This window comes from Indicator indicator, chromosome 18, assembly GCF_027791375.1.
Source record: "Indicator indicator isolate 239-I01 chromosome 18, UM_Iind_1.1, whole genome shotgun sequence".
Taxonomy (NCBI): domain Eukaryota; kingdom Metazoa; phylum Chordata; class Aves; order Piciformes; family Indicatoridae; genus Indicator; species Indicator indicator.
This window is the reverse complement of record NC_072027.1, coordinates 7980947-8004820: the sequence shown is the minus strand read 5'-3', so window position 1 is coordinate 8004820 and position 23874 is coordinate 7980947. Positions and strand designations below refer to the sequence as shown.

Genomic DNA, 23874 nt, shown 5'->3' with positions numbered 1-23874 from the left:
GTTATGTGGCTGCAGGGGCATCATCCCCAATGCATAGTGGATGTGCCTGCTTTTGGTGTGTCCCCAGCTCTGTAGGGAACCAGGAGAAGAGAGGAGTCCTTGCCCAGGGCAGGGAGATTGGAGTAGATGATCTTTAATATATCTTCCAACCTAAGCCATTCTATGTTGACATTCAGAGTTGTGCTATAGACATTTAAAAGTGTAAAAGGTTTTTGGTTGGTGATGAAAGACTACAAAATGTTGAATGGTGCCTAGCTCTATTACAAGTGTTATGACAGCTAAATGAGCTAAATGACACACATGAAGGCTCAAAGGAGGTTTGTTTGCATGCATTGTGTGTACACGTGTAGGTACACATCACTTGAAATTGTATCTGTGTGCTATACAGATTCTGGACTCAGATACTCTGCTCCCATCAGTGCAAAATAACAATGTGGGGAAAAAAATAATCTGTTTGTCATTCTTGAATCTTTCAGAAACAGATTCAAACCACTGGTCTGTGCTCAGAAAATACTAGTCTCGGAAAAAGGAGGGTCACCAAATCCAATTCCCTTTTATGGTGATTTTGATCCAGCTGTATTTAGCTTTCAAAGTTCCTTAAAAATCCAAACAAAGCACCCATCATTTTAGCAGAACTTCAGAGAGCAGCTCTGAAGCTTCCTAGCAACAACTGCTTAATTATCTCTGCAGACTGGTGTTCTTGCTTTAAGCATCAGCTTTAAGCATCTGTCACCAACTCGAACACTCAGCGCCGTAATTCCTGGGCCAGTTTCTGGTGCTCAGCAGGAGCAACACATTTTGCACAGAGAGCAGAGTTTGGCTTGAAGATCTACAGAGCCTTACACAAATTTCAGCCCAATGCCTACATGCCACATACACCTCAGGAAAGCTGCTAGAATTAAGTGAAAGCTGTACAAGAAGAAATAAGCCAATGGATTTTTACTGTCCTGATAGAGCAAATGTACCACTCTTGCTAGCCTGAAGAACCATCTATTAAAATGTCCAAGGGTAACAGAAGAAAGATAGCTTATTATTTCAGGTGAGAGAAGGTAACTAGGGGACACTTGAATTACTTTGCCACAGATTTATTGGATGAACTGTGTCCAAGTCTATTGGCTAGAGGTTCTAACAGATGTCAAGCTGCTTGAATACTGTTGATACCAAGACAAATTAGATTCCCAGCTCTTGTTCAGGTGCCCACTTACTCTGCCTCCACTACTTGTCAGATGTGTCCTGCTCCATTTCCTTGCTCGTTTTTCATAGGATGCCAGGGAGAAAAGCTTGTGAGGCAGCTGCTTCAGTGGTAAACAGCCATTTAAAAGATATCTGTGCTTTCCCTGATAGATTTATATTGATGTAGCAGGAGATCACAAACCCACAGGTAAAATTATGCTGGCTTATAGTAGATTGAGATGTAGCTACTTTTCCTTACTAATTTTATCTTTTAATTTAGAATCTGGTTTGTTGGGTTTTCAGGTTGGTTGTTTGGGTTTGTTTATTTTTTGTGGGTTTGGTTGTTTTGTTTTCTTTGGGTCATTTGTGGTTTTGTTTGGGTTGTTTGTTGTTTTTCTTTTTTCTTTTAAAATTATGCCTCTAATGCTATGATTAAAAGATTATTTTCAGAAGGCAGATTACTTATATGCAGTGCAATTGGCCCAGGTATGGTGAGAACTTGAAAAACATCTCAGACACATGCTTATGGAAAAAGTACATTGAAAAAGTACCAGGACACCAACCTCAGAGATGGTGCAAGTGTATTGCAAGAGCGGACCTGCCTTTCCTATATAAAATTGTGTTGACTTTGATGCTCAGCAAAGGTATTTGTAGACCTGTCAGCATGGTCTGGCTCATATGATTAAACACTTGTCAGTGTGTCCTGCTGTCACCTCATTAAACTTCAGCATTTCCTGATAACTGCTAATTTCCACCTATTGTTGCATTAGCTGTATTCTGCAGCTGAAAACATGGATAAAAGTGGAGGAATGATTCAGATGCAAGAAGTCAGCAGAGTCAGCTGTCTGTAATATAACCTGGAAACACAATACAGCTTAGAAATAGACTTGTGTGGCCTGAAGGATATAGATAGTATCTTTTATCTCTGTCAGATATAGGCCAGAGCAGCAAAGTTCAGATCTAGTTTTGGATCACTGAACTAGTTCAATAATATCCAGCAGGAACATGACCCCACCAGATACCCCATCTGTTTGGGGGGGGGTTGGAGATCTGCTTCTCTTGCACACTTCTTCCCCCACTAGACAAATTTACACCAGTGTGAATTGCAGAACTGGGTCTAGATCTACCATCCGCACAACTGGAGGATGCAAACTGGAAAACCACAGAGAACATCTTCTGTCTTTTCAGTTTAGGCTGCGGCAATGTTATGGAGCGATTTCATGATTGTATTTATTTTTATTACTGGCTTTTATTATTGGCTGTTAGGGCACCAATGTATTGTGGTGTACAATGTACAATGTACAAACACAGAGGAAGAAATAGCCTGAAGAAACCAGAGGGGAAAAAAGGGTTAGAAAGAGCTGAAAGATACTCCAAGATGGAGAGGATGCCAAGGATTGAGGGATAGGTGATTTGTGTATGGATCAATGCGTGAGACTGTGGTGGAGGAGACTTGAAATTCAAAACTCTAGCACAGCAGATACTGGACATTTCATGCTTCTGATGTTTTTATTTTTGCCTCTCTCCCTTTACATAGCACACCTTCCAGTTGTTTTTCAAAATTTCAATTGTAAACTTCAAATTCTCCTTTTCATCCTGCCTTTACCTTATTTACATCCAGGATATTCTGTGCTTCTCTGAGGGCTGACATGCCCTGGCTTAAACTGGAGCTGCCCTGAGGATAATTTTATATTTAGTAGCTCCTTATGAGCTGTTCTCATTTGAAGCAGCCCAGACTGCCTGATACAATATTTACTGCAGAAATCTCTCTTGCCTCTCCTGATTGCAGCATAAAGATAAGGCTGAGCTTGAGAAGTGGCCAAGGCCTTAGCCAAAGTGTGTCTGGGTAGCAGAGCCTAGTAGGACACAGTTTCTAGCCCTTTAATACCATCAGAGTAACCATGAAGACCTGTGGTGAGGGATGAAATTGTGTCCCACAGAATTTTTATGCCAGGAGAGCACAGCTATCAGCTTGCAGCATTCAGAGTATACCTCTATAAAAGGCCTAACCAAATGCACCTCTGTTATCCTCCCTTCATATGTTGGGTTTTTTTCTGCATTTATTACAAGTTGGCCCCTTCTTAGTGGCTTATTGATTTGGAGGGCTTGAGAGAAAGGCATCTTTTGTCAGACTGGTACAAACATAAAATCACCTGGCTTCACCCACCCTTTGCATGTCAGCTTTTTAATAGGGAGCTTTTGGGAATTCACTTCTCAGTTTCTATGCAAAGCTGCTGGCTTTAGTATCCAGATGCTCTGATAGGACCACTGCGTCCCATGTCAAGTCCTTGTGGTAGTGATGGAGTGAAGCTCTGACCTGCAGCTTTCTTCTTTCCAATGGAAAAGTCAGCAGCAGAGGTTCATGGGACTGGAAAAGACCTACAGCTCTCCCTCCAAACACCTCACAGGGCTCCAGTCTGAAGCAGACAGACCAGTCCCTTTTAAAATGGTCCCTACTTAAAGCCTGTGATGCTTTAAGTATGACAGTGTGTGGGCAGATAGCAGTGTATCAGATGGAGCAGTGTCTCAGCTCTAAGCATCCTGAGCCTGCAGCATAAAGAAACTGCACAATATTGCCTGGTGGAGAGCAGCCTTTCCTGGAACATTCGAATGAAACAGCAACATGGTAGCACAGACTTGGTCCTCTCTAGATTGTGTTCCTGGAAAAACTGTTCAATTATTAATAAAGGTCACACTGACATCAACAAAAGACAACGAGGCTCTTGCTTGCCTTTAATAATTTCTTACTCAGCAGATCTTTCACTTACAGCTCAGCAGAATCAGCATTGCAGACACATCAGCTGAAATACAATCTGCATGCTGGAAAGACAGAGAGGCAACTGCCCAGCTCTGTCATTTGCAAGCTAGAAAGAAATACAGAGCCAGCACCCTGGGTTGAGTCTGCTAAATGGTAACTGCCATGATGGAGTTGGCACTACCAGGTTTTCTTTCCTGCTGATAACATTTGGTCCTTGTTCATTGTTCAGAGCTGCTCTTGAGTTCCTCCTCCCCCACTTATCACATATGCTGGAAAGGAAGGTTTCCCAATAAAGCTGAAGAGAAGGGGCTGATACTAATGCTCCAGATCTAATTCAATTCAACAAGCACTCCTCTAGCTAGTAAAGCTGCTGCTGTTTTGTTCAAAGTATAGTGCTGACAGCTTATGTAGGGAAAAGCATTAACCCTATCTGTTCCAGGTAGGAGGTTTAATATTCCAATATATCTGTTTTAATTCAAGAAAAAGCTTTAAGCCTAAACATCCCTCTGAGACCTGGGAGTGTGCACTATAGAATCAGCAGCAAGTGGGAAAGAGAGTCAAGCTTTGGAGGAACTCTCATGTCATTCTGGCACTCTTAAACCTGAACTCATAGCAAGTTTGGAGCAGAAGTTGAACTGTCATCTAAAATAAATGCATGTGAAGAGTCCCTTTTAAAACCTGTTTTATTGTTCAGAGACATTTCTGATGGTAGTGGCTGCAATTCACCTAACTAATAGGCTCACTAGCTGCCTGTGAAGCACGGAGGCTAATGACTGAGACTCATTAGAAAATGGCAGAGAGAGACTCTTGTATCAGCAGATCTGAATGTCAGACGGCTTCCCAATGGTTTGAAAATGTGAGATCCCTAACTACCCAGAAATTCCAGGCAGTGCTGCAAACTCAAAACCATGCACCAGTGTCACACTTGGGGAAGGGTCAGCCTGGTCATAGAGCGTCACTTCATCACTTCCAGTTTGTCCGAGGTCTCTGCACCCTCAGAAGCTGTCAAACCAACTACTTTTCACTTGCACATCACCTGACAACAAGAGGTAGGTGCGTGTCTAAGGAACCTGTTTACCCTGCAAAGGCAAACAGTCAGGCTCCATGTGCACAATCACTCCTGTGTCAGAGGTAGATGCAAACACCGGCGTGCCGGCGCTGCTGCGTCACAGACACAAATAATTTTCATCAGTGCGAAAGCCCGGATGGTACCACCATGGCAACCAATTTAAAATAGAAACAACAGACCAGCCCCTTCACTGAAAGAAAGGCACAGGACCCAAGGATCCTGTTCCATATTCCTACAGCAGACAACACAAGTTTTAAGCATTCATGTTGTCTGTGGTTTTATCGCTTCTTGCCTTAGAACATCCCAACATGCTGTTTGCAATTGTAAATACTAACAGAATGAAGCCATCCCTGTGGGGCTAGCAGCAGTCAGAAAACAGCATGGTGGATAAAGGAGTTCTTGCCAGCTTCTGTGTCTCTCTACTTATGGAATCTTTGAGTCCCATACAAAGAAGTCAGTCCAGTTTTTTCCCTTGAAAATCTCAAAAAAAAAAAAAAGAAAAACAACAAATCATTAAGGTTGGAAAGATGAAGTGCTGAATCATGCCTCCCACGCTTTAGAACTTGTGTTCCACTGAGCCTAATTATTTCACACTTGCTACATAAATCTTGGAGAAGTCTTTTCCAAGAATATTCATGGGGAGGGTTGAAAAAGAGGAAGTTTTGATGAGCAATCCAACACGCGGACAATAGTTCTGGTCAAGTCCACTGGAACCTAATGTTGACTTGTCTCATAGGAATGGGATTTTATTTGGCCCCAATCATCTTCCAGCAAACCTTGGAATTGCAGTGAGAACAGTATCTCATAGGAATGGGATTTTATTTGGCCCCAATCATCTTCAAGCAAACCTTGGAATTGCAGTGAGAACAATATAGTCAATGTGCAGCTGACTGAGCATAGAGAAACCACAAAAAAATGTTAGACATGTTTTTAAGCATTTTAACTGTTGTCTTTTGTGTATCTGAAACAAGGTAAAAATATGTTAAAATACTACTAAGTCTCTTTCTCCCTTGTTGCAGCCAGCATGCCCTTAACAGAGTCAGTGGGTGTAGAAATAGGAAACTACTTTTTGCTTTTGCATGTGTATTTGGGATGGGGAATTACTACTAAAAAGAAAAAAATAATTGCTAACTTACAGCAAATTCAGCAAGGGCATGTATCAAATGCTCCACAGCTCTTACGTCTGAGAAGGAACTTCAATGCTCTGGCAGTGCTTTCCCTTGTGCCATTCTTATCTGGCAGGTAGTATCAGTTGCCAGAAACTATGTGGGTTTATTCTGTACTTTGTATTCTAATATAAATGAAGCTGAATACTTGGGCAGGGCTCTTTACTGCTGCAGAGTTTAATATTGAGATTGGCAACACTGAGTTAGCTGATGTAATCCCTTCCATTACAGATATTTACGGCACGCCATATTACAATACAAAGGCAGAGATTTAGAGACGAGAAAGATGTGACAAGCCAAAAAAGCCAACACATTCCAAACTGGGGCTGACACGGCAGGGGGCTGTTCCCCTCATTGTACATTCAGGAAAAAAAAAAAAAAAGATGTCTCTTTACACCATTAGGAGCATATGTGATGCAAAATTCAGAGCAGGCATAAAGCAAACGGCATCTCCTCTGATGGCAGACAAAGTCCCTGTTATATGTACCACATCTGACTGTGGCTCTGTCTTTAACATTAGCCAGTGACTCATCATCACCAGCATGTATTGTCCAAAGTTACTCCTAGGTTTCCCTATTCTTTGGCCAAACATCACAAGCCTTGGCTTATTGTAACACAGGGGGAAGGAGCAGCACAGAGGAGTGTTTGTTCCTCTTTCTAGCAGCTTCTTTATACTCCTGTAGTAGCCCAGGAGCTGATGCAGTGATCTGTGAGTTATTATTACAAGGCAGAAAACTCTGTGCAGCTTATTTATGCTTTCAAAGTCCTGGATATTTCCTTCTTGAATTTCCTGCTTACCTCTAAGTCTCATCAAAACTCATCAAGCAGCTCTTTCATATATGAGGGTAGATGCTGAGTGACTCCCTATCTGTTTAAGAGCCCATTTCTTTCCTACGGCTCTCCTGGAGGATCCGCAGCCTCCATTGTGCAGCATCAGCATTTTCATTAGTCTTAATGGGGCCTCATCTCATGGAGAGGCTTTGTGTGTAACTGAGGAAATTCTATTCCAAATCATCAAGGAGATGTACACCCCACATTGTGTGCTGCTTGTGATCTGAAGTGAGAAACACCCCAACAATGTGGCACCAATGTAGTGCTGTGCTTTTGGTACAGATGGGCCCAACCCAAGAGCTTGTTTCCCTGAATTTCATAAAGCTTAGGGGAGGCTGGATCCAAAGTGCTGAACTGAACAGTCTAATTTTGTGTCTAATTTTATTCACCATGGAAGTGGCAAAATTTGCTTTTTGAAACAAATGTTGTATGCCATACATTAAATCAGGTTCTTGCCTTTTGCAAAAGCTTTGAGGTGCTGTTGGTAAAAATAATGATACTTTTGTCACTATATCATCTAAAGTGATTTCAGCTGCATTTTTTCCCATTCCTGACCTCTGCAATGCTTGCATTTTAGACAGTTTTATACACTTATTGATTACCTGATGTACTGTTGTAATTTCTAGGAAGTAAGAACAAGCCCTTAAATCACCCAGACTCTGAAATGTTTTAATTTCCTCAAGTAAATAGAGCATGTTTTGCCAGGAATTTTAAACATATGATGCATGGATCTGATTCTACTTTTGTACAAGTCTTGCATAACTCCCATCCCTTCAGTGAAATCACTCCTAATTAGCATTGAGAATCAGGTCCAGAATATGGGCAGGGGAGTGGGTTAATGCCATTTTTTTTCTGACATTGAGTGCTTTAAAAGCACTCTGAGACTGTAACCCATTACCATTTCTCAGTAAGTGCCCTCTGAGAGGAATGGGGAGGATTGAAGACTTTTTAACCAGTAAGTAACTTCAGGTCTTTCACAAAACAGTAGAAATGTGGCTGTTTCTAGCTACTGGTTATTTGGTCATCGTGTAAACTGATGGCCTAAAGCACTGGTGGACAAGTGTCCACACTACAAACATTGCTGTTTATTGAATTAGATCCCCTGCTGGCAATCTGAAAAGAGGACAAATGGAGCATAGGTCTGGTTCTCTTCCCAGAGACTTTGCAAGTTTTCCTACCAACCAGGAAGGAAAGTGTTTATAAAAATGCTTGACAAAAGTGCATTAGTTGCCACATCCACAACTGTCATACTCCAGCACCTAAATAGGAAGGCTGATGTTCTCTAACAACCCAGTCAAACTCCCACACTGTAGATGACTGGTACACGTTCGAAGCACTCCCAAAATAGGGCTGTATTTTCACAGTGATAATTGAGAGCCATAACTTTCCACCAGCGAGGCTCTGTAGGTGGGAGCAACAGCAGAGACAGTACTATCAACAGCGTTGAGGCTTTTTAGCAGGGTGTTATCTAATTTTATTATAGTATATGTACTGTAATCCTATCAATGCATAGCCTTTCTTTAGTGCATGTCTCCTGTACACAGCTATGGGCCCATCCTTTGCCAGAGTGAGAAGAACCCTAGGGAGCTAAGAAAAAGATTTGTCCTTATGACTGCCCTAAGCCCTGGTTCAGGAAATGTTCATATTCAGAACAGTGTTTAAGCTTTATGGACATTGTTGTATCATACTGGCTTCACTGAACTGCTGACTAGAAAAGAAGGTTCACACAGGGTTTCTTTTTTCCCTTCAGAAGAACTAAAAAGATTACTTAATGCTACCACTATTAAGGAAAACCTTAAACCAACACCAACCACTCATTAGCTCAGAATATTTAAATGCAAGTTAACTAAGGAGAAGCTATACAGAGCAATATTCTCAGTCACTGTGAGCAGTAAGTGTTGTTCTTTTAGAAAGACATGGCCAGCAACACTGAATCAAAGAACACTTGTGGGTCACGTTGTTATCTGGTGCACTGCCACCTCAATCAAATAACGCCAGAGCTGCACTGTGGCAATTGCTGTTGAGATCAGAATCTGCATTTAGATATTCTGTCTCTCAAGTTCTAAAAGCAGCATTATGTTTCAAGTCAAAGAGAAAAGAGAGAACAAATAGCACAATTTATTGCTGCAGATTATTTTTATGCCTGTGTGCTCCATTTAAGAGAATAATCTGTAAATGACTTATTATCAAGAAAAGTTATTTGTTTGCACTAATCAAGCCTTAAACTTGCAGGCATAATATGGAACTAATTATTTTTAACTAACTAATCAACATGTTTCATTCATAAGTTGGGATTTATCAATACAGCACATGAAAGGGGAGAACATATTATTATTTCAATTTAGATAATATGCAAAAAGCACTGTGTTTGTAATGACCTGCTTTCACTGAATATAATCAAGCTCCAAAGCTCTATTACAGGCTGGAAATAGCAGCAGCTTACTTTAATGAGATTTCTGGCTCTGGGCCCCAGCTGTTCTACGCAAGGCTCTCCCTTTGCTCTATGACCTACCAATATGTGCTGTCACCAGTAATGAGACAGGACCTATTTCCTAACATGGGGAAAAATTGGAAAGCATGAGTTCATTCTACTCTGTCAGTGGAAACACACCCTCTTTCCCCTGCAAGGCAGAAGGAGGAGAACACTGAATATGCAACATCCCCCCCCACTCCCATGCCAGTGGAAATATGCCATGAAACCCATAAGGTAGAGAATTCAAAGGTAAGGCCGAAACTCTCCTCTTAACTTGTCCCTTTGGCACATAGAAAACCAATATTCATTAGGCACATACAGAGTATGTCTCTCCCTGGTGAAGTATCCCAGCAGAGGACTTCACATTATCTCCAAGGAAAGGAGAAGGGGGAACAGCAGCAGTCTTAGGCTGTGAATTCTATGGATTTTGTGGAATTATGCTCATCACAGAGCTGTGCTGGGAATGTGCCAGGAGCCAAAGAGCCACACTTAATTTGCCTAAACCAGAGCAGATTACCACTGCTCTCCTTTTTAATAATGGAGATGCAGCCTGGAGACTATAGATTCCAGCATGCACTGCTCCAAAATGGGCCAAGCAGCACAGGTGCTGTGCTGGAGCCAGTGTCACACTCTGGGACCCCTGAGGGCTTGGTCCTGAGATGCCGCAGTCAGCAGTACTGTGGCTACTGGGTGGAAAAAAACAGCAACCTCATCTTGGTCCCTCTGAACTGGACTCTTAATATTGTTCTCTTTGCTTTTTTTATTATTATATCCCACACTTTTCTTGAAAATGCTCACCTAGTTAACATTTGAGAGGTTTAATGCAATTTTTATCCTTAAGTTGCCACTTGGATTCATTAACGTTTTGCACGTGAATCTGGATTTTTTTTTTTTTTTTTTTAGGACAAGAAGCCAGTGTTTTTTCCCCTGAATAGCACTGTTAAGTATTTCAGGAATCTAAAATCCACAAACTATTTCTGTGCCCTGAATACAAACCTCTTTGGAAAAAGCCAATGAACATTTTAGTCAGAAAATTGGAAGGTGTGTGCTTAATGCACTTTGAAATTAAATGATTTGGTGCTTTTCAATTTGTCTCTTTGCCCTTCCCAAATACCCAAAGGCACTAGCCCACTTTGTAAATGAATAGGCTATGAAATCTTATTTTGAGAAATGAAGGTGTCACTGAGTTACAGTAAAAATTATACTTAGCACCAATGCACTTTGTAAGCCCTGACTAATTGGCCCTTGCAACAGCCCTGATGCATTCCTCCTTTATTAATAGGAATTAAATAACCAGCTATTTTATTTTAGAAGTGGGGAAAAAACTAAAACACCACCAAACCCCAAGAGATTGAGAAGCTAAGTCTCCACAGCATAAACATCTTCTTTCCCATTAACTGCACCGAATGACTACTGCCTTCCAGATGTCTCTTGGACGATAGGTGGGTGCCCATGAACAGACTGCCTTGGCACTCCTGGGGCTGGCTCACACACTGTGCTCAGGCTCAGCCTCCCAAATGGGCATCCTGACTGTGTCAGAGGCTGTGCTTACAGTCTAACTGCATTCATGGCAGACCAGCCTGTCTTCAAAATGGGGGCAGCCCTTAGCATACAGACCACCACCAGAGAGGTATCTCGTCTTGCTTCCCTCACTGATGCAATGCTATGATGCAGTTGTGATCAAATTTAGGAATGTTCAGCTTCAGACATCCCATCTTAGCACAGGGTTACATGAGGCTCTCTGCTAAACCCTGCAGTGGGCAGACATGCCCCTTGTGTGGTTTTTCTCCTCCTACAAATTAAAAAATAAAAGTATAAAGTTAGCTTTCAAATTTGCATTTTAAAGCTCCGTATCTGTGCACATTTTTTCTTTTATTTGGTTCAGCCTGAGGAAGCATTATCCTTAAATGAAAAAAAGGAAAACACATTTCCAAAGGCCACATCACCAGATTTTGAAGCACAATGGTATGAAGACCACTGCCTGCCCAACACAACCTATTTCATTTTTTAAATTATTTACGTATTTATTGTATTTTACATGATCCATGGAAGCCAGAGGCATTTTTGCAGTGTCAGGTCATCCTAAAGTACATTCCATACGAAGAATTGGGCTGGAGAATACAGTTGTATGTAATATTGTTCATTAATATTACATAATTACACCACACAAAATAGTTCTCTGGGCAGTGATAAGGATGTTTTTCATAAAGACTAAAGATTCCAAGGCAATGGGTTCCATTAAGGGGTTGCTTAACGTATCAGTGTATCTCACTATATTGTACCTTCATCCAGCTGCAGAAAAATGACAAAGCCAGCTTAGCCAAATGAAGCCATTAGCATGTATAATGTGTTTTACCCAAGAGTTAAATGGTTTTCAGTGTTATAAACTCATACTTTGATACTGCAATGACCAAGCGGAGATAGGATCTAACAAACAGCAGTTGCAGCTGCCTCAGCACCAAAAAAGAACTGTTGGCTTTTCTCTGCAGCCTACAGAATATTTTCTGCAGTCTTTGAAAATTGCTCTGACATAATAATAATAAAAAGTAAAAAATCTCTACAGGTAGGCTAATATTGCCTACTGACAGCTTGCCTAAAGTTTTTAGCTCAGCCTTCCTGGAGCAATTGTGGAGGATAAGATGTTGATGCAGCTTTTCAAATCTGTTGGTTGCCTTTATTACCATTGAACATGAGCAAGTCCTGTGTCTAATGTGATATATTGGACCTAAAGTAATGTGGAGGAACACCTGAATGACTAATAATCCCATAAATAATCCTTTTGAATTGTAGTATAGCCCAATGTACCTTTCCTGAAGTCCCTGTGCTGCAGGGACTTGTGTTAATTGTGTTAATATGCTGCAGACTGTTGTATGGCCACAATACAACAGCCATTATTAATATAAACCTGGGGATCTGGAAATCCCAACAGGTCTCTTGACATTCAAGAGAAATCAGGTCTTGTTGCAGTTTTTGATACATAAGATACAGTTGATAATACTTTTCCTACAAAAAAAAAAAAAAAAAGAGTCTTATCCTCTTTCTGCTCCCTTTTTCTTTTTTTAAAGGCAGAAGATGACTTTAAATGTACAGCAGTGAGACTTGAATCCTCAGTTTCCCCACCAACAGTGGGAGATAGGTGCATCCGTCTGATCTTTCTGTAATCAGCACTGTGTGCAGTGTTACTCTTTGAAGGTTGTGTGTTGAGTCACTGAGGGTTCACCTTTCTTTCCAGATGACACTGTGACAGCTGCAATCAGCAGATGCATGAGAGCTGACAGTCCTTTGATTTTAAAAAAAGGGTTGCTGGCAAGGCATTTTCCATAAGGAGTTCCTTCTAAGCTCTCTAAGTCATTTCACTTCTTAGCTCAATAGGACCTTGATTTGATAACACTCAGGGTATATCACAAACCACACATCTGCTCTGTGGTGTCTCCCAGGATAGGGAGTGTGACAGAGCTGGAGAGGCTTCTTCTTGGAGATTCTGTTTTCTTTTCAGTATTAGTTTGTCTGTGAACCAGTTCTACTAAAGTACCATTAATGATTCCACATCTTGTGGCTCATATGACCTTACCAAGGCTATGCAGCCCACTCATCTGACAATATTGTTTTGTTTCTCCCTGAAAGTTTTCTGCTATGCTGTGTTGCACTGGGTAAGGCTGAATGAGTGCTGCACCAAATCCAAGCAAAACACAGATCTCGAGACTATTTCTGACTGAGTAAAAGTGAGGAAACTGATTTTTTACACCAATTCAGCCATCCTCAATTTGTCCTGTGACCGGAGTCACCATCAAGCACTTATTGGGTGATGTGTTATGGTGAGACTGTCAGAATAAATGCAAGGCTAAGAAATCTAATCCTCAGAGGAGAGCAATATGTTCCCACTTGTGATTTAGTCTTATGGTGAAGAGGTTGTCAAGGGGTTTGTGATCCAGGAGATTGAGTCTGGAAGGAGCCTGCTTAGTGCACAGTGCCATTGGCAGTCATCAGCTAAAGCTGCCTAATGATGCCAGCTGGAGTGGCCAGGGGAATCCTCTACTCTAAGGTAGGCAGAAGAGTTAAATTGCTTCCAGAAATGAATCCCTTAGATGCTGATAGTGATTAGTGGAAGGTACCATAATGACTAGAAGTACTTCAAGTGTCATTCAGTCAGAAACCCCTTTCAGTTGAAATATGTTAGATGCATCACGACTGAGCTGCAGCTACCAATTCAGTGGATGTGGCAGCAAAGGCAGGCACTGAATCTCACATCGCTGTATGTGAGCACATGCCACTGACAAAACTCTCCCCTTTTCTTCCCATTGAAAATATTCTTGGCTATTTATTGTTGAGGTAAAAGGAAAATTAGGATTCAGTTTATAAATTAGTTTGATTCACATTATTTTCTTACCCAAGGGTGTTTTTTTTTTTTTAATTGTTTGGATCTTTGTTTCAAGATTCATCCAAAAGTTAGGTCATGGCATAAGCTACAGGAAGAAATCATTGTGTCATTTGCTTCATGACAAAGGGTTAATTAGACCATACAGAGACTTTAGGATATGGCTTGAGTGATTTAAAAAAAATCTTCCTTGTACCATTAGTGATCTGTTGAATTGGAGCAATAAGAAAGGTTTCAGGAATGCTTGCCATTGCTTAAGTGTGTCATAATGAAAAGCAACATCTTAATCACTCCATAGAAACTAGCTTGGTTTTGCAGTGTGAAACAGTTGGGGAAAGGAAGAGTCTCTTTTGTAAAAGAAAGTGCAAATGAAATTCTATTGCTATTAAAAGCAGTTACATTTAAAATGGACACATTTTTAAAATAATCATCTAGTTGATTTGATGATTAGTTTCTGCAAAAATTATGTGGCAAATAAAAAAAAATAAATCTTACTTGCTTTCAAGCATTCCAAAAGCTCAGACACATTATTTGATGCTTCCTTTATGTTACCCAGCCATTAAAATGGCAGCTTCCTCATAGGTTGTTAAATGCACTTATTTATAGACACTACTGACTTTCTTCAGTGATTTATTTTTCTTTGCAACTGATGCAGTGACTACAATCCCTGCACATTATTCAGGCATTTTTTCCTCCAAGAGATCGAATAAAATGACACAAATCCTTCTGGGCAGCTGATACCATCAAAATGTCAGACACTAAGACACCTCCCATGATTTCAGTAAACTGTTTGTCAAGCAAAGTGATTAAAGTCAGATTTTGGAAGCCCTGATCATATCACTATAGCTGATCTGCATCTTACCCTAATGCATTGCAAGGGTGTGCCTGAAATTAAATTAAGGCCATCTACCCAGTCTTCCCCAAACTATTCAGGTAATAGCAATTTAAAGCCAGGTTCATAGCTTCTTGACAGAAGTTCTTGTTAACTCTGAATCTGATGATGAAATAGTAACAGTATGACTAGAAATAGGTGAAAAATAATAGTGTCAAATGGGCTTACACAGGTTGCAAACAGTAAACAAAAGGGGAAGTTATAACCCAGTAATTACATGATCACAAATGATGTTTTCACCGTTATGTTAACAAGACCGTTTTCACACATGGAAACAAGGTATATACAGCTATGAAGGAAAAAAAAAAGTTTATTTAATATAATTATGGAGAAATACTAGGTTTGGTAAAAGTATCTGTATCACCCAAACATAGAGTCAGGTGACTGAGTACGCTGGAAAGTCTTGGAGGAAGTTGTGGACACTGCACTACTAAAGAAAAATCATCCAGGAAATGTTTCCTTTTCACTTGAATTTTTACTGGTGTATCTAAAAATAGTTATTTTAATGTCATTACTTTTTACTACCTAATTTTGAACCATATTTTTATTTGCATATTTTAATGTGTAGATGTACACAAAGGGCACCCATCCTAGAAGAGAACTGTTTGACAACATGGAACTAAGTTTTTGATGCTTGGCCTTGAATAATCGACCTGCTTGGCAAGAATAAACTTTAAAGTATATATCAGTTTTGGACTATGGCTATGCCTGTAGATCACATAACTGTATATACAAAAAAACCCCAATCAGATGTGCAATGTGTGGTGTTATCCATCTGGTAAGCGCTGTTGAAGTAAAACTGGAATTTCACTTTGTATGGCTGGCAGCATACAACCAAGCCCACTGCTTTTATACAGATTTGCTATGTGTGATGAAGTGATACTCACTAAACAAATAGAAGGTATGTAGAACACATGCTGGATTAATATTGTATGTTGTAGAACTTGCTGTACTATGCATTCACTTTCAAGACAAAATTCCTTAAAATATATTAGAAACTAGGGCTTTTGTATTGGTTACTGGGATAGAATTTCTCCCTGGAGCCATCCTATCCTAAGGTGCCACACACTCAAGCCAGTCTTACACCAGGCTGGTGCTCCAGGAAGCATTATAGAAGCCACGAGAAAGAGTAATGTTACAAAGGTCCTCTCTTCCCATCACCACTCCAGCTCTGAGAGAAGTACTTCAGTGCAAACGCATCTCTGTAATCCCCCTCCCCATAAACACCTCTATTTATAGTGCTTAAAATGCTGTAATGACTTCATCCATCATCCTGAAATATGAGACTTGCTGGTTGTCACAGCTCAAACCTCCTGTCCTTTCATTGACAAATAGGGCTGAAAATGGGAAAAAATTCCCTCTTCAGCCCATACAATAGGTAGCAATTCCCCTTGCACTGGATGTGGAGGACCTGGCTGGCACAGTGTAGGCTCTGCAGCAGAAATCATCCCTGAACAGCTCTGATTTATTACCCATTTGAAATCATAGAATCATGTGGGTTGAAAAAGACCTTCGAGATCATAAAATCCAACCATTATATTAACTACCAAGTCTGCTGCTGAACCACATCACTCAGCACCACCTCTCTTAATCTTTTAAACACCTCCAGGGTTAGGGATTCAACCACCTCCCTGAAGAACCTGTTCTAGTATTTGATAACCCCTTCAGTGAAAAAGTTTTTTCTCATATCCACCCTAAACTGCCCCTGATGCAAGATGAGGCCATTTCCTTCTGTCCTATTACTTGTTACTAGGGAGACTGACCCCTGCCTCATTGCATCCTCCTTCCAGGCAGCTGTAGAGAACGAGGAGCTCTCCCCTCAGCCTCCTTTTCTCCAGGCTGAACAACCTCAGTTCCCTCAGCCACTATTCATAAGACTTGTTCTCCAGACTCTTCACCATCTTCGTTGCCTGTCTCTGGACCTTCTCCAGCCCCTCAATGTCTTTCTTGTAGTGAGTGACCCCAAAACCAAACACAGTACTCAAGGTGTGGCCTCAATAGTGCTATTTATTTGCCTCTTTCTGTTTGTATCTTTCTAGACCAATAAGATGTTTAGGAAACTCTTTAAAATACCCAAGTGAGTTGGGGTTTATGGAGACTTTCAGAATGACAGACTTGGAGAACTCCCCGAGTTAGTCACATACTTTTACCATGACCCTCTGTCATTGTATCGTGGTTCCATGTTTTAAGTGCTAAAAATCAAACAGGTCGGGTGTTGTGGTATTTTCTGCCCTCAGAACGTTTTGTTACATTAGTTTGATGGTTTTCAGTTCCAGGAGTGAGATGGTGTGAATGCAGTGGCCCAGACCTGGGGCATCTAGGGAATCTATGTTTCACTATAGGGGCTTCAGCCCTTGGGTGCCGAGAGGTGTTTCAACCAGGCATCGTTTCAGGTAGGGCTTGATATTTAGGTATTAGCTATAAAGTTACAGCAGGGAATGACTGTCAAGGGACACTGGCATTAAGTACTCCCATCCAGTTCCATGCAGAGGAGGGTGACCTGCCCTCCACAAAGATGGCTGTCAGCAAAATGAACCGCTCTCCTCAGTCCAAGATGGTCTCTCCGCCACCATCCGTCTGACCTTTTGCCCATACTTAAGATGCCTACCAAGCTGCGGGCTACGTGCCCCAAACAAAAGTGGCCACTCCAGCCGGGGTGTTCCCTGCCCCTACCAAACATGGCGGCGAAAAGCGGCAGCCGGCGGGCGGGACGGGGAGGGGCCTCCTCCCGTGGAGCCGGGGCCGGGGGCGGGGAGGGGGCGCGCCCGGCGCCGAACCGGAAGTGCCGCGCTGCCTCCTCCAGCTGGTTGTCATTTCGTGCGGCAGCTCGGTCCTGAGGAGACGGGGCTCGGCAGCGGCCGGGTTGGGAGGAGGGAGGCACCGGCTGCGGCACCGAGGCAGGAAGCGGCGGCCGCTGGGGGGGTGGGGGGAGGGGAAGGAGGCAGGAAAAAAAGAGAAAAAGAAGCAAAACAAGGCGGCAGCAGCAGTGGAGGCTTCGCGCTGAGGACCTGTCGCGGCCAGGCTCGCCGGCTACCGAAGCGCCTCCCGACTCGCCGGAGCCGGTGTCGCGGCCGCCCTGCCCCCTCGCTTTCGCCTGCGTAGCTTCCTCCCTCCTTCCACCTCCCGGCAGCAGCGTACCCCGCGGCGACCCTCCCGGTTCCCGGCCGGTTTACATGAGGGGGAAGGGAGCCTGCCTGGAGCCGAGAAGACGCGTAGCAGGGGAAGGACTGCTCCGAGGAGCCGCCGCCGCCACCGGACCCCGCACCTCGGTTAGTCCGCCGGGCCCCCCCTGCCCTGCGCCCAGCGGCCGAGACCGTGTCCCGTAATCTCCGGGTGATTTGGGAGAACCGGTTAAACACCTTCCATGGGGGAGAGAGGAGCCCGGCCCCCCGCCGCCTGCACCTTCCCCTCCCTGCCGGAGTCTGCTCCTCTCCTGAGGTAAAAAAAATCCCTCCTGCCTTCCCCGACACCAGGACTCTTGCGAGGGAGGGGGGACACCGCGGGGGGCACCCCTCAGAGCCGGGGCCTTTCGAGCCAGCCTGCCCGCGCCGCCCGCCCCTGCCTCGCTGGATGCCGAGTCCCTGAGGAGGAAAAACACAGACACGCATATCCACCCGGCCTTCAGCCAGGGGCTCGCTCGTCTGCAGGGAACCCACGGATCTCGGTGGAAGGAGGCGAGCCCCGCACCAGAAAGCACCCTCCCAGCAGCAGTGAGAGCAAGAAAACCTCCTTCCCCTTCCTCCTGCACAACTCGCAGTCCCCTCCCTTTCCATTTCCCGAACGCTGAATGCTGATTTCTGAGATGAAAATCTTCTTTGGACAGCCAGGACTCGTATGAAGGACACGCAAATATCGGATCACTAGTAAGAAGCGAGTCTGGCGAGCTCAGAAACCCAGCCCAAAAGAAGCAGCATCAAGAATCCACCCTTCTCCTGCACAACTCACTCCCCACCCAATATACAGAGAATACTAATTTCCTTAGATAAGATCTTACCCCTTTAAACAACCACACACACGCATACACACATACACACAGAGTGTACACTATTACTAAATACAATAGGTTAAACCCAGTAGCACGGGAAAAAGCCTCTTCTGCAACTCACTGTCCCTTTTCACCCTTCTGAATGCTGAGATACTGAGCTAAATTTTTCCCTTACCCACAGCAAAGACTCTTTTTGAACAGGACACAAATATATATTAGATTATAGAGATGTATTAAATTATTCCAGATTTAAATCTATTTTTTGCTGCCAAGGGATCGGGGGGACCAGACGTCATTGTATTTTATTTTTTTTCCCTTCCCTCTTAACTCATTTATAGGCGAGTCGAGGCTGCTGAGGAGGAAAAAAACCAGGATAGTTAGAATCTCTTTATTCCCCAGAAGCTTTTTCTCTCATTGCTGTGCATTTCCTTTAGAGAAAAAGGAAACCTCTTATTTTGTGAACCAAAGATTTATTTTTCCCTTCCTCCTGGCCAAAGGAAGGAAATGGACACAAATTGACACATTTAAAAAGTTGAAGAGATCTATCTTTTGCAAAAACAAAAAAACAGACGTCTTTATCCAAACCTGAAAGAAATAGTGTGGAGGGAGAAACTGGAATATCTAGGTAAAAACAGGATACTTATTAATCTTGCCTCAGAGGAGGACAAGGTAAACACTAAACATCAACTTGTTCTTACAGGGAAGATTCGAACCCTAAATATAATAAATGGGGGATTACGGGTTTGGAGTGTTAGTGCAAAACAACACTGGAAATAAGTCAGCTTTTCCAGTCAGATTTCATCCACATCTGCAGCCTCCACACCATCATCAGAATGCAACCCCCAGCCCTGCTGCTTTTATAAATAATAACACAGCTGCCAATGGCAGTAGTGCTGGGTCAGCTTGGCTCTTTCCTGCTCCAGCTGCCCATAATATTCAGGATGAGATTCTGGGGTCAGAAAAATCTAAAACTCAGCAACAGGAAAAGCAAGAGTCTCTAGAAAAACAGCAGCTTTCCCCTGGTCAAAGTCAGGAAGCAGGCATGCTCTCTGAACCTGAGAAAACGAAAACTGAAGAAAATCAGGGTGATAATTCTTCAGAGAACGGCAGTGGCAAGGAGAAAATAAGAATAGAATCACCGGTGTTAACAGGATTTGATTATCAAGAGGCTTCGGGGCTAGGTACTTCGACACAGCCCTTGACATCCACTGCATCTTCTCTGACTGGTTTTAGTAACTGGTCAGCAGCTATAGCTCCTTCTTCTTCTACAATAATCAATGAAGATGCAAGTTTTTTTCACCAGGGAGGGGTCCCTACTGCCTCAGCTAATAATGGTGCTCTGCTGTTTCAGAATTTTCCACATCATGTCAGCCCTGGCTTTGGTGGTAGCTTTTCCCCCCAAATTGGACCCCTCTCTCAACACCACCCTCATCACCCTCATTTTCAGCATCATCACAATCAGCATCAGCAACAGAGGAGGTCTCCTGCAAGCCCTCATCCACCTCCATTCACACATAGAAATGCTGCTTTTAATCAGTTGCCTCATTTGGCTAATAATCTTAACAAGCCACCATCTCCATGGAGCAGCTACCAAAGTCCATCGCCTACACCATCTTCATGGAGCCCTGGTGGCGGTGGATATGGTGGGTGGGGTGGGTCCCAAGGTCGAGACCACCGCAGGGGACTGAACGGAGGGATCACACCCTTAAATTCCATCTCGCCCTTAAAGAAGAATTTTGCAAGTAATCATATCCAGTTGCAGAAATATGCTCGACCCAGCTCAGCCTTTGCTCCAAAATCGTGGATGGAAGACAGTTTGAATAGAGCTGACAACATTTTTCCTTTTCAGGTGAGCATTCCCTGTTATATCCATTACTAAAATTACACCTAAGAGCATTAAAATGCCCTAGGAAGGGTTGGGTCTTTGAGCAGTACAGTCTGATTGTATGGCTTCTGTGCATGTAACTAATTAAAATACATGGCTAATTTGAAATGTCATAGTGTGAATTATGATCTGAGCTGTGAATCATGTGGGGTTCTTTTCCCTAATGGTAGCTATATAGATATGGTTGCCCACCAGACAGCTGTATTGGTCATTTTTCTTCAGCTCAATACTTGGATTAAGAAATAGCCAATGAGCAAATTTCATCACAAGTGGCAAGTCTGTCTACAAAAAGGAGTAAGGAAAAAAAGTGCTACCTGATGAAGTATGAAAGACCTGAGGCCTTCTAAAGTATTTGAGCATGTACCACATCTGAGAAAAGGTAGTAAGAGATCATATTTTGGTTTAGGATATCATATGGGCTTGTAGTGCAACATGATTTTTGTAGCATATTTTGGAAACTTTGATTTTATGGTGATAACCAGCACAGTTTGCTTTCTTCAGTAATGGCAGCAAATTTGGTTACAGGCCATTAAATCCATCATCAAAAATAGATCTGGATGAGTGTCAGTTGGTGGTCTCCTGTGTTTTAATATATGGCCTTATCCTGGTAGGAGCAGGTTGTCTGGTAGTTCAATCTCTTCTTCTAGGCTGATTTCTTATGAATTTGAAAGGAACTGTAGAATGTTGAACCTACTTTGCAGTAAGAATTAAAACAGAAGGTACTCTTCACCTGACCTCTAGTTAAATCCAACTTGTATGCATGTGTCCTTTAAGGTGAATCCAAACACCTAAGAGCTCTTTTACTTTTAAAGGATTGTTTTTCAAGATTTTCAAAAGAGGGCAAAAATAAAAATTTCAATCACTATTAGCCATGCTGTAAGAACTAGGGTGACCTACTTTAAAATAATTTGAAAGATCTGTAGATAAAAGACATGCAATATATTTCATAAACCACCCTAAAGAAACAAAAATATTGTTAATAATGGCATTATATAGTTAAAAATGGCATTGTGGATTCAGACACACAACAGCTCAGTTCTCCTTTGTGAACTGTTCAGTTTGTTTGGTTTGCAGGGCCTGCCTATGAAGCCTTCTGACAGCAGAGCAGCTGCTGGCAACAACTTTCCATTAGAGGCCTTTTTTCTGCTGCAGAGCTGCTAGCTGGTTCAGTATCAGGTAGAGCCCTTGTGAATTTAGAATGCATAGTAATAATTGATTTTAATGCCATGATTTGTAATTAATATAATGAACCTCTGTCCAGCACACCAAATGTATACACTGAAACCATTAGAAAAAGGGGCACAGCTGGAGTCGGTCTTTTTTCAGCCTCATTGCAGCGAGACTTGGCTCACAGTTTAATTCATTCTGTATCCTGACACATAGCTGATGTTCAAACTGACAGAATGAGATCAAATATGTCCTTGCTGCTGTGTATAAGGCCCAAATATGTATGTAGCAACTGAAATGTGCTTGGTTTGACATCAAGGGAATTTCAGGAAATGGGCAAATTCATCCTTAACTTTTGGGTCGTGTTCCAAAAGTAAACTATCAGACGTGTATTTTGATCACAGTAAAGAAATAATTTTTGTGTAGCATGTTGTACCTGTTTACATAAACACTAGGATGAAGGTGTACATGTCAAGACCAAGTCTGACAGTGCTTCATGCCAAGAAAAGGGAAGTGTTGGAGTGCTTTCCAGTTTGTTACTATCACTTCTGTGAAGAAAAGGGCAGGGCAACAAAACAGGACTTCAGCACTGCAGACCTGGAAGGATGCTGATTAATTTTGAAGCCATCTTGGCAACAGAGTTTGTAACTCTTTCTGTATAAAATCTTTAGCTTGCTTGATCACTTAGATATTTGTGTGTTGAAAGCAGACTGAATTTTTGAATTGATAGAAAGAAATTTGACCTTTGTCTTTTTTTTTTCTTGATTATGCTGATTGTATGCCTGATGCAAAGCAGAGAGTTTTGCCTATTCCATATTTGTGTTTATGCACATATATATATATATATATATATATATAGGAAGTATCCTTGATGATGCAATTGTACTGGACAAGGCTATTTTGTTACTGGAATCTTCTTAGGTTCCTATTAAGGAAATAATTGAAAGCTGTCTTTGCTGCAGCAACATAATGGAGTAATTTGATACAGCTATCCCTTTCATGTAATATTTATGTTTTGCTGCTTAAATCATTAACAAGTGTTTCTGCAATACATTGAAAATTAGTTTCTTTAGAAGGCAAGATATAAACCAACAATTGGAAATATTTGGGGATCACTTTTTTTCTCAAAGGTTGTCTCTACTCCAAAGCTTGGTGAAATACAGAGGTGGAAATCTTAGGGTAACCGAGTACAAGTGCTTGTTTCCTCTTTGGAGAGGACAACATTGCATAAAGTCCCCATAAGCCACTAATGTGAACTGCTGCTCAATTCAAATATTTCTGCCCATGGCCCTTAGATGCTTCTGAGTAAGTGGGCATTCCAGATAACACAAATGAAAGGAAAATACTGTGGTGATCTGTTTGATAATCTTGCAATTTGATGATTACATGCTTGGTATTGAGAGCAGCACACAAAACATTGTGCTTTTTGTTCTGTTTGAGATTTTGACTCACAACATTTCAGAAGTAGCATGTCTATAGGAACTTCTTGTTGCACAGATGGAACTGGAAGCAAGGTCAGAGAAGACCACTGCCAGATCTGTTAATGAAATTAAGTTCTGATATTGTGCTTTAGCCACTGGGCAGGCTTCCTCCTTCAAAGTTTTTTAGAGAAGAGAAAAGCCATTGTTCTTTGTGCGTTCCTTTGAAAAGGAAATGGTCTCCAAATGAAGAAATGGTTCCTGAATTGAAAAATAATTAAAATAAAACCAAGTCTTTTTGATACAACAGCCTTCCCTCAGAATTAGTAAGTGAAAATGCTTTCACTGTGACTGCATCTTACAAAGTTGCTGATTTTTATAAAGAATTCCTTCTGTTTCTCTCTCAGCAGCACTGACAAACTGGGTGCTCAGTAATTGCGTTTTACTGCAGCGTTGCCCTCAAGATTGTTTTGGCTTTCCTTTTGCTATGTACTTGCACTTCCTCGTGAGAGTGGAACATCCTGCCTGTTATGCAATACATAAATCTTGCTTTGATAGGCATTTCCAGGTTTCCAGATCTTGTCTTCAAATGCCTGATGATGTTTCTAAAATAGGTCTCTGAGGGCAGAAGCAAGTTAACCAGCAGTGTTCAGCTTTCTGTAAAAATGCTTAAAAATAGGTT

The 23874-nt window shown here is 42.0% G+C and overlaps 1 protein-coding gene across 2 annotated transcripts in view; it reads left to right on the top strand.

The window, feature by feature from the left end:
• The first annotated feature begins 18533 nt into the window (after positions 1–18533).
• The window catches only part of CPEB4 (cytoplasmic polyadenylation element binding protein 4), a 40512-nt gene continuing 35171 nt past the window's right edge, over positions 18534–23874 (top strand). For both annotated transcript variants that reach the window (XM_054388911.1, XM_054388912.1), the window contains exon 1: positions 18534–20571. In XM_054388911.1, coding sequence (XP_054244886.1) covers positions 19450–20571 — 1122 coding nt within the window. In that variant the 5' untranslated portion in view covers positions 18534–19449. The remainder of the gene's footprint in view (positions 20572–23874) is intronic.